This window comes from Littorina saxatilis, unplaced genomic scaffold (assembly GCF_037325665.1).
Source record: "Littorina saxatilis isolate snail1 unplaced genomic scaffold, US_GU_Lsax_2.0 scaffold_604, whole genome shotgun sequence".
In the NCBI taxonomy this organism is placed as follows: Eukaryota; Metazoa; Mollusca; class Gastropoda; order Littorinimorpha; family Littorinidae; genus Littorina; species Littorina saxatilis.
The window spans coordinates 28,359-40,042 of record NW_027128298.1 but is presented as its reverse complement, the minus strand read 5'-3'; the positions used below and the strand labels follow the sequence as shown (position 1 = coordinate 40,042).

General features: G+C 44.4%; 1 protein-coding gene across 1 annotated transcript; it reads left to right on the top strand.

Annotated features, from left to right (window-relative positions):
- The first annotated feature begins 2,176 nt into the window (after positions 1 to 2,176).
- LOC138956658 (uncharacterized) lies at positions 2,177 to 11,423 on the top strand. Its single transcript, XM_070327958.1, has 4 exons — positions 2,177 to 3,146; positions 4,181 to 4,519; positions 4,988 to 5,281; positions 5,874 to 11,423. Exons 1-4 carry the CDS (start codon positions 2,805 to 2,807, stop codon positions 6,624 to 6,626), a joined length of 1,728 nt encoding a protein of 575 aa, XP_070184059.1. The 5' UTR covers positions 2,177 to 2,804; the 3' UTR covers positions 6,627 to 11,423.
- The last annotated feature ends 261 nt before the right edge of the window (positions 11,424 to 11,684 follow it).

Here is an 11,684-nt window from a genome sequence, read left to right as displayed (position 1 = left end):
TAAGGGTATGAAGAACGTGATGTGAAGATGATAGGACAATTAATGGTTGAGGGAATAGAAAGTATAGGAGTGGGAGGGGAGAGGAAAATAGTGTAGTATTAGTTGCGAGCAATATCCTTCAACAGAATGTACAATACTGTCTATTCCTTTCTGTCTGTCTGTCTGTCTTTCTTTCGTTCTTTCTTTCTTTCTTTCTTTCTTTCTTTCTTTTTTTCTTTGTTTTTTTCTTTCTTTCTTTCTTTCTTGTTTTCTTTCTTTCTTTCTTTCTTTCTGTCTGTCTTTCTTTCGTTCTGTCTGTCTGTTTGTCTCTTTCGTTTTTTTCTTTCTTTCTGCCGCATTCTTTGAATCTATGCAAACATTCTGGTAACATTTTTTCGGTTACTGTTGCTGTTGTTTTGTTATTTTTTTGCGCCATTTTTTTCGTTTCATGTGACTTAGTTTTTTCATCAGCAATCTAAACTACATTTCCAACCCCCGCCCTTCCCGTTTTTGTTTTTTTCTCTCCCTTTTCCACACCTCTTTGTTAATTTCTTCAGCCTTCTGTCCTCTTTCAATGGCATTCATGTTCACAGGAAGCAGGGGCTAGACTTATACTTCACAGCAGGTGATTTTTGTATTCATAAATTAGACACCTTAAGCTATTCTTTATCTCCATTTTGTGTCTTTTTTTCATGACATAAACGCATCAGCAAGTGCAAAATTATTAATTTACACAGTTGTTTTGCAATAGCTGACATAGCAATGCGTCCAGGATGAATAGAGCACCCTCTTTGCTAGCGGGGTAGATCGGGTGGCACACACCTATACCCTTGAAGGTTGTGTCCTAGCCAGGCCATTGTGTGCGTAATGTTGAAACACGGTTCCACCCCACTGCTTCTCCGTAATGGAAGAGATAGGCTTGGTTCACTGGTTGGGAATAAGGATTAGAAGCCACCGTGTGCCTTTGAGAATGAGTTAAGTTTGAAGCTATTGATAGATCGTAGTTTTTGGTTGGATATTAAAAAAGAAATAGCACTCGATCCCTATCTCTATATATTTTATTTTGTTTTATGAGTCTTTTTCCCTTACCTGGATTTACTGGCTTCTTATTTTTGGTTTTGCGCAGCTTTCCATGCGGAATGTGTGCATGCAATTTTTTTTTTTTTTTTTTTTTTTTTTTAGCAGCAGTTTTAAACGCTCACAGTTAAAGGGTTCGTACTTTGTTAGAGAGAGAAAGAGAGAGAGAGGGAGAGAGAGAGACAGAGACAGAGAGACAGAGACAGAGACAGAGACAGAGACAGAGACAGAGAGACAGAGACAGACAGAGACAGAGACAGAGACAGAGACAGAGAGGTGTTTTCCGCAACTTCTTATCCATGTCTTTTGTCTGTTCTTTTCGTTGACTTTCCTTTTCAATCTGTGGTCATCCGGCCGTCGGAGGACGAAATTCTTAACTTCAACAACTACTGTTTGGAAATTTTCTTGTGAAGGCACACAGGAGGCAACCGGTCCAACCACTCCCAATACCCTATTTTAACACTCCCCGTACGCCCACCCACACCCCTATTCTAACCCCCACTCCCGCCCCCGCATCCAAAAATCATTGCTTGACTGCAAGTGTATAGGTATTAGAGTTGGCGTATTTTGAAGCCGGCCACTTACGCGTTTGTTTATCTATTACGCTTATGTTGACCCACCGTAACCCCAGGACCACCTAGCTCTTGTCCCCCCGCCCCCTTCCTCTAACACCTCCTTCCCTCCAACTCCTGTCTTTATCTGTTACTCTTTCCATACCAATCCCTACTCCCTCCCTTCCTTCTTCTTCTTGTCGTTCGCTGAATTCTGCTCAGTCCGGACTGCAGGGCGAAACGTGCTGTCCTCTCCAAGTCCTCTTTGGGGCCGTATAGCTTCTTTTGTAGCGCTGTCTCCTCTGGCCAGATGGTGTCCCTCAGAGCACTGTGGTATGGACAAGCCCGTACTGTCTTTAAACCTGTCTCTGTATCGATACCCATTTCGGCCCCCTCTACCTCCCCCTCCCTACCTCCTGCCACTACTACCTTCCCCAAACCCTGTCTTAATGCCTGTCATTCTTCGGTACTCACAGTCTGCCCCCCCCCCCCCCCCCACCTCCTCCCTGTCCTTTGAAAGTGTATATATGCTGATGTAGTAAAGTTTGCTTTTTATCTTGCTGCAGGATCTGTGAAGGAATCACGACAGGGGAGCGAAAGCAGGAGCGACTCACCGTCAGAGTTATCGAACGTGGGTGGAAGGCGGAGATGTTTTGATTGCCAGGCGAAGAAGACAAGCAGACGACTGACTGGACTGGAACCACCTGTGTCTTTTTGGGTCGTAGTCTTGGGGGCGAATTTGTGGAGGAAACTTTGATTCTTTATGTGCTGAAGCTTTTCTGAGTGGACACTTTGTGTTTGTGTAGCCTTTTTTGTGAAACAGAAAGGTGTTGTTTTTCCTTTGAAATATAACTCTAAATACAATAGTACTGAGTACCGCACTACTTCCAAGCCTCGCAGACCTATTGCCTGTCTCTGACTAAGTGAACAAACATTCGGATTCACCACCATCGTGAATATTGAATTAGTCACTGATAACTGGTCTGAATTCTGCTTTTAAGGTGACGGATAACTAAGCCTGGTTTTAGTCTGGAGCCTTGATCTTTGGCAGACTTCATGTCTCCGCAGTTACGAGACCAGAACTCGGATTTCACTCTGCACAGCTGACGAACAAAATTAAATTAAAATCATCAGCACAAAACTGTCGAAGAGAGATCTGAACACAGTCGACTAAGAACGAAACCAAACCCCATCGACATGGCTAAAATCGAGCGGAAGGCTTACTACGTGGGAACATGGAGGGAAGATGTGGTCACGGACACCACGATGCGACAGATCATCGCAAGGTCGCACGCGGAGAAAGGTCAAAAGGTGAAGGTCAAGCTGTCCAAGGACGGGATCAGCTTGAGCAAGACGGTGCTGTTCCAGGAGAACTTCATGTCCAGTTTCCCGCTGAAGGACGTGTACTTCCTGACGGTGAACCAGCGCCACCCGACCTGCCTGCTTTGCATAGTGGCTGACCCCGTCAAGAAGTACCTCATCCTCGCAATGAGGACTGTCAACGAGGTGGAGGCCCAGGAAATCATCAACACATTTCAGGTAAGGCCTAAAAAAAAATAGGTCTGTTTACGGTAACCCGACCGACCCTAGTTTTTTTCGCGCGACCCTAGACTTTTTTTTGGCATTTGGGAAAAAAAAAAATCTTGTTTTTTTGGCAAAATAACGTAAAGATATGGTTTTTTTGAAAAAAAAAAAAAAAAGAAATCCCGACCTACCGACCCTATTTTTTTGGCCTATGTTACCGTAAACAGACCTTTTTTTTTTTGGCCTAAGAGAGAGAACGAGAGGGGGAAACTGAAGAGTAACATATATAGCGGGGATGCGGTTTGAAGTTGTGTGAGATGAACGGGCGTGTTTTTTTTCCGGTGACAAAACGGGTTTGATGACGATGAGACAGAGAGAGAACTTTGAACTTTGGACTTTATTTATTTATCGAGGGTAACAGAATAAGCAATGTATGCATGCTTAGAGAGAGAGAGAGAGAGAGAGAGAGAGAGAGAGAGAGAGAGAGAGAGAGAGACAGAGACAGAGACAGAGAGAGAGACAGAGACAGAGACAGAGACAGGGAGAAAGAGAGAGAGAGAGACAGAGACAGAGACAGGGAGAAAGAGACAGAGAGAGACAGAGACAGAGACAGAGACAGGGAGAAAGAGAGAGAGAGAGAGATGCGGAGTGGGTACGTTTTTAGGATATGCTCAGAGATGCTGTGGTATGTATTGAGTATCGTAAGTTAGCTCGTGACAGAGTGCCTCATCCTCGCCAAATCTACCTGCTCATTCTCAGAAGTAAAGTTTCCCTACTTTTATCTCATGTTCCTTTATTCTAAGGGAGGGGGAGGGGGGGGGGTCTGGGTTCCGGAAGCCCTTCCTTATCCGGGAAATGTAAACACTTTCTCAAAGAGAAACTAAAATACCCTTTTCAAATGCTTAATTTAAAAAGCCCCCCCCCCCCCCCCCCCCCCCCCCAGGTCAGACCCTTACCTTTCCCTCATTTCGGAAGCCCCTCCCTCGCATACACTAGGTTCAGCCCTGGAAACCGTGCGGAAAACACATCTTTCCTCTCTCTCGTTGCAGTCTCTAAAGGAGACGCCAAGCATCAACGCAGGCAACGTGGTGCTCAAACGCAAGGACAACGGCAACTGGACGCTGAGGGAACGAAGCCAGCACAACGCCGACAGACACCTCCAGGAAATCTTCAAAGAGACCACCCCCACCTCCGCCCCTGTCGTCCAACCCAACGGCCATGCCGGAAGTTACGCACCAGTGCTTGACGGGCGCAAGTACCGGAAGTACTCTCCGACTGGAAACCGCGAAAGTACTTACAGCACTTCCGGATCGCAGACTGTGGTGGTGGACGGTGGCGAGGGGCCGGGGATGGTGGCGATGAGAGATGAGGTCGACCATTTATCGCAGGTGGGGTACCTGATTTCATTTTATTTCATTCCATGTATTATCACATTGCTGGGGAAATACGGGTCGCTTCCTCCCTGTGCAAAGCTAGCTAGCAACCAGAGTCGAGCTACCAAGCCCTACGTTACTTAGCGTGGACACCCTCGCTGATCGCCTTTCTTACTTGGGAAACGATCCGCTTTTCTGCACGTGTTTCCAAAATGGCAGACGAAATGTCAGCCAATATGAGAGATGCGATTACGTTTGACATGGGCATTGCTCATTAGTGAAGACATTTGTGATGGCAATATTGTGGAAAATGCTGATCGATTGTTATCATAAACAGTTTCAGGTGAGATCCATTTCAAACTGATCTAGAGTTAATACCATTTTCGACCACCTCTTAATTGCTGCAATTTATGTGCTAGAACCGTGGTATTAAGGAAAAGTGTCGTATGTCTTTAACATGTTTAGCCCTCTTGATTGTTTTAGGAGCTGCGAGACATCAAGTTCGTATTGGAAAAAGCGGGATCCGTAAGCTCCACCACTCTATCCAACAACAACAACAACACGGAAAAATCCCACTACATCCTGACAGACGAAATGGTCAAAGGGGGACAACCTGTCACAAACGGCGGAGTGGTCTCGGCTCACAGCAACGGAGACGGATACCATGACAACGTGCCCGGAGAAGCCCGAGCCTCGGTCGGCGATTTCCGGAACAGCACGATCGGAGTTGTTCGAGCTCAATCCAACGGCAGCTCTCTGCAGATGATGAATGGAAAGGTGTGTGTGTGTGTGTGTGTGTGTGTGTGTGTGTGTGTGTGTGTGTGTGTGTGTGTGTGTGTGTGTGTGTGTGTGTGTGTGTGTGTGTGTGTGTGTGTGTGTGTGTGTGTGTGTGTGTGTGTGTGTGTGTGTGTGTGTGTGTGTGTGTGTGTGTGTGTGTGTGTGTGTGTGTGTGTGTGTGTTGGGGGGGGGTGATGGGATGTGGGATGATGGAAGGGGCGGAAGAGAATGCGGGATAAACAAGGGCTATTAAAATGGGGCGATGGGGGGTGCGACGCTGTAGTTTTTTTTGTTTTTTTGTGGGGGGGGGGGGGGGGGGATGTTTGCTAGGCTGAGTAAACGGGTGGCTGGGTGTGTCGAGGGGGCTGCAAGGGCTCAGGTGGAGTGGGGATGATGCTAATTTCACATTTGATTTTCTGTTTTAGTTGTGGTATTTTCTTTCTTTCCGAATGCATTGGAAAATCAGTTAGAACAACACATACATGAAAAAGTTACTTTAAATGCTCCCTCTGCTACTTCTACGTATGGGATGATCATGATCATGATCATCATATATCATACTTATATTTTGTTATCATTATCATCCACCCAGGTGCAACGACAGATCACAGTACCAGAACCCAACAACACGTCCAGCGGTCATCACGTCGTCTCAGCAACAGTGCCGGCATCCCCCCCACCTACCCCGACCATGACAGGCAATACCATTTCAGGCAACACCATGAGAGGCAACACCATGACCGGTCCCTACGTCTCCGCCGTCAATGGCTACACAGAGGTCCCAGCCTACACTGTCCATCGGCGAGTGACCACCGAGTACGTCCAGGTGCCAGGGGCCAACCGAAGGCCGTCCAACGCGTCGTCTGTCCGGAGCGCGAGGGTCAAGTTTGACCCTGAGGCCGTCAGACGGAGCCAGGACCACCACAACAAGTTCAGGTCGTTGCGGACCTCGAGGTCTGGAGTTCCTACCACCATCGTCAGACCCATAGAGGAGATCTACGCTCATCAGGGTCACCCCATGATGGTGGTTCATCAGAAGCCTTCCATTCTGAAGCGTCATTCCCAGGCTGTTTACGCGCAGCAGCAGCAGCCTCCTCCCTCTTCCCCCGCTGCTTCTCACAACAGTGCTAATATGTACTTCCCCCAGGAGGCGTCGCCGTACGCGTCAGTGTACGTCACCCAACCCCCTTCCCCCAGAACCATCCACCACCAACCCCACCCCCACCGCCACCACAACCCCCAGCCTGGGAGGAGGTCACGACCCAACAGCGTCCATGTCATGGACAGGAATGAACTGAAGGTTTACCACAAGAGTGGTAGTGGGGTCGATGATATTCTGCTGTGAGGAAGATGTTCTGCGTTGAGGAAATGACAAGACTCTTTTAGTTCGAGATATTCTGCTGTGTGAGTGTGGCGTATTCTTCATTGAAATTTGAGAGTGGTGATAAACTCCAGCAGCTCCAAGAGTGGAAAGACATATTGCTGTTCTTGGAGAGCGACGTATCTTCCGTGAGAGTGTAAGGTTTTTATGAGTGACAAAACACGTTTTTCTTAAAGAGCGACGTATATTCTTCCATGAAAGTGCACTGATATTAAGAGTGACAAGACATTTTCTTCCATGAGAGTGTACTTATTTTAAGAGTGACAAGACATTTTCTTCCATGAGAGCGTACTGGTTTTAAGAGTGACAAGACATTTAGAGTGTACTGGTGTTAAGAGTGACAAGACATGTTCTCGCTTGAGAGTTGTGTGGTCAGTGGTGACATGGACAAAGCATGGGGAAAACTATGCAACCAAAATACACGTGACGCGTCGGCAGAAAAGAATACAGTGGTACCTCCGATGAGAGGACACCTCCCTTAAAAGGACATCTTCTGGTGTCCCTTTGTCCATTATCTCTACCAAAGTATACCTGTCATGACAGGCCACCTGCAATGTAGGGACACGTTTGGCCGGTCCCAAGGGTGTCCTTTCATCGCAGGTACCACTGTAGTTCTCATTTGGTGTTCTTTGAGAACGATATGACTGGATGTTTAAAATGGAATCTTACGGTGAAGCGTGGTTGTCTTATATGTGGTGTTGAATGCATTGGATACCGTTGGATAAATAGGACATCTTGGAAGATGGACGCGCTTTGTGATTGTATTTTCACCTGAAACGGATTGAAGAAGTTAAAAGTCGAGTGTGTTTATGCCAGTGAGTGCTCCATGCCTGAGAAGACATTTTTAAAAAGAAATTTGTTGTCACAGTAATTACGTCCAAGCAAATTATTCACAGTCTGGAGGAAACCAAACCTCCAAAGTAAGGCGTATTTTCAAAAGGAAAATTCTTGTGAGTTACGGGATTTGTGTCGCGCTGTACGGAACGTTTGTTCAACGGAAGGTGGAGTAAAGAGGAGCTTCACACGCTAAAGTAAGTGTGGCAGGCCTCGAAGAATGTTCCCCAGACATCTGCTCACAGAAACGTTAAATGTAAGACGGAACCGACTGTCTGTGCTCTTGCGTAACAAATGGTTTTCAGACGCATTAACTGTCATGTAATGACATGTTGATTAGTGAGCTGTTACGAGATAGAATGAGAGAGAGGTTACGAGAGATCAAGAGCGATCAGAAGAGATCAAAAGAGAGAGAGAGAGAGAGAGAGAGAGAGAGAGAGAGAGAGAGAGAGAGAGAAAGACAGACAGACAGACAGACAGACAGACAGACAGACAAACAGAGAGATCAAAAGAGAGACACACAGAGAGAGAGAGAGAGAGAGAGAGAGAGAGAGACAGACAGACAGACAGACAGACAGAAAGAGAGAGAGAGAGAGAGAGAGAGAGAGAGAGAGAGAGAGAGAGAGAGAGAGAGAGAGAGAGAGAGAGAGAGAGAGAGAGAGAGAGAGAGAGAGAGAGAGTTAGTTTATGTGTCAGATGGTGTTTTCGACAGTGTGTGCGTGCATGCGTGTGTCTGAAAAAAGGCAGGGGGTCAAAGGAAATGGCGAATGGTTTTTGCTCATGTTCGTTTTCGTTCCTCATTTATGTTTGAATGAACGTGTGACTCCTCTGTCAAGAGGATGTAACATGTGCTTCTTCGATATAAGGGTAAACTATGTTATCATCGTTTCGTATACTGGGCCGTTTGCCTTATATTGAATTGAATCTTGATTCCATGACGCCTGTCTTTACAAAGAAATGTATACAATTCAACATTGAATGTCAGTCGAGCATCCAAGGTGGCTTCTTTTCAAGTAAAAATGCAAAAAAATATAACAAGCGTATTTTCTTCATATATCAAAGTGACTCTATCCCAGTTCTGTTTTATATGGATATTCTTAGCTGAATGTTCATTCCTGATGCATTTGTAATAACACGTGATGGACATGAAGCGATGATTTTCAGAATCAATGTCTCATTTCATTAATGTAACAGTAACCACCCGCACAAACGTTGTAGTAATTGTGTATAATGTACAAAAGAGCATAATATACATATACGGCCCAAACATGTGCCGGAAAGAATGTTATTAAATATCTTGAACTATCCGTAAGATTGTGAGAATTCTGACAGACGCTAAGCAAAGTAAAAGGCGTTCTTTGCCGGACTCTTTGTACACGCGTTGAGGCTACCTTTCGCAGGTTTTTGCATAAAGAAATGTTACGCTGATTGAGAGAATAGTAAATACTGAAGAACTGTGTTAACACGTGGATGGATCATCGTCTTTCTAGCTTGTTTGTGAGCATGAAAGTGATGATAAGGCCAAAAAAAAATAGGTCTGTTTACGGTAACATAGGCCAAAAAAATAGGGTCGGTAGGTCGGGATTTTTTTTTTTTCCCAAAAAACATATTTTTACGTTATTTTGCAAACAAAACCAAAAGATTTTTTTCTTCTTTTTTTTCCCCCAAATGCCAAAAAAAAGTCTAGGGTCGCGCGAAAAAAATAGGGTCGGTCGGGTTACCGTAAACAGACCTATTTTTTTTTGTGCCTAACTATGATAGACATTGAACGATAACAAAACTGGTGATATTGCACGGAGTGTCTTCCAAGAAAGCTGTTTTTGGAATTCTTGTGTCTGGCTGATAGGTGGACAGTTTAAGCAACGAGTACGCATCCGGTTGAATCCCTTAAGGGCAAAATACATCTGCGCAGTCGCCACTACACTACATGCTGCGATATGGATTATGACGAGTACTTGGCCTGTTTTCTTTTCACGCAACGTGTGCTGATTACAGTGCTGCCCTCCCCAAGCCCCGCGTTTGGACAACCGCAGTCGAGTGACGAAGCGGGGGTCCGACAGTCAGAGTGACCACTGCGAGTCTGTGAAACGTGACCGGCTACTGGTGAGGCATCATCTTGGGGACTTAAGTGGTGTTCTTCTGTTGCCGCTATTTTTTGTTGATTTTGAAAATCCCTCGACCTGTTTTAAAGACATATGGCGGTAAAGGATGGACAGACAGTGGAGAGCAGGTAACTGAAGTTGTATGAATTGGAAAGGGATCGGTGTGTGGACAGATTGAGTGTGTAACACTATGCGACATCCTGTGTTCTGTGATGATTGTACGATGTGTAAGGTAAAGCGAAAACTGCCCGCCTTCTTCGCTAGTGTCCGTGAGAGCTGAACTACAGAGCTGCTGGACTGATTTTACGGTGCGAAATTTATGTTGTGTTGTGTGTAATTTAAAGATGTTTGTCGCAACGTGTACACTGTGTAACCAGTAGATCACTTGTATTTTCCATCTGTGCACATGTGCAACACTCCACCCCTCCCCCTATAAAAAAAAGAAAAAGAAAGAAAGAAAAAAGAGAATAATTCACGTGTGCGTCTCGGCAACGACTGTATACATAACTATATGATTATGACACTGACAGAACACACGTGAACAGTGGTCAAATTAATGTCATTTGAAGGAGTGATTTTAAGAAGACTAAGGTTTCAAGACTCCAAAGTTCTTTGAGCGCTGGGAATTTACTTTGTTGTTGTTGTTGTTGTTTGTTGTTTTTGTTGTTGTTGATGTTTGTAGATGATTGCAATGGTCAGTATAGCACTCAAGGTATTGCGTTTTGATATTTTGTTGCATGTGTAATTAAATATTGAACCAGCACAACATCATATAATAACATATAATCGGACAGAACTCTGTACGCATTGTCAACTGCCACTCGAACAAACTGAGATAGCTATATAGTTGAGTGCTAGATGTCGTGTGTAATATGGCTGCATTCGGAATGATGTGGACACCAAATTCATGGTGGAGCAACAGGTTACAGTTGTCTGGACCAGATATAGGTTTGCTGGGATTAAGAAACAGTCGCAAAACAGCAAGGAACAAAAGTCGACGTAATTACAGGAATTTACACTGATAAATTCGAACCCCTAGCTTGGATTGTCGAATTATAAAAGAAAAAGAAAACTGTGACTATCATGCATTTCCACATAGTTTTAAAGAAGGTGTCTCACGTAATGACTAGATATTTGAGTAATTACACGTAATGACTACACATTTAATGACTGATTTCACTTATTGACTGTAACATATAGATCAGATGTTTGTTGATGGCTGTTGTCCAAATGCGTATCTTGAATCGAACTTCAGAGCACTTCCAATTTGCATTTGTAAAAAAAAAAGAAACAATAAGGACGTGTGAGAGAGAGAGAGAGAGAGAGAGAGAGAGAGAGAGAGAGAGAGAGAGAGAGAGAGAGAGAGAGAGAGAGAGAGAGAGAGAGAGAGAGAGAGAGAGAGAGAGAGAGAGAGAGAGAGAAATTGTACGACACAACCATGTACAACAAAATCACTTAACACAAACAAGCTACAATTCACAAGCAACATGTATTCAACCCATGATATTACCATTGTTTGCTCTTTGTTGCTTTTAAACTTAAAGTATACCTATGAACGAGCTCCACAGTACCCGAGATACGCAATATCATGCTTTCATAATGATTTCGCTCACTATTGCATGTTTACAGGTATTAATCATTATGATTGTATAATCATGCTTTTGATGAGTATAAACTGTAATCCAAGCTATGCCGTGGAAATGTTCCTGGAGGCAAAAGTGTTGTTTTTCTTTCCTTTTTATGGTCGTGATTTTGCAATATATATTGTGATTTGATCTGTATGTATTTCCTTCAAATACAGTCATGTAATAAACAAATTACTGTATTGATAGTGTGTGTTTGATCGTGTGTGAGTATATGTGTGTGTGTGTGTGTGTGTGTGTGTGTGTGACACTGTGTGCATGTGTAGTAAGGGTATATGAAAATAAGGTGTTTTTTTGTGTGTGTGTGAGTGTGTGTGTGTGTGTGTGTGTGTGTGTGTATACAGAGATGGGATGGGCTGCCACAATAGACGATTTTCTGAAGTAACACTGTTGGGTTTGTGTAGATTGTGAAAGAGTGAATTTCTTTGCCCTTAGCATCATGG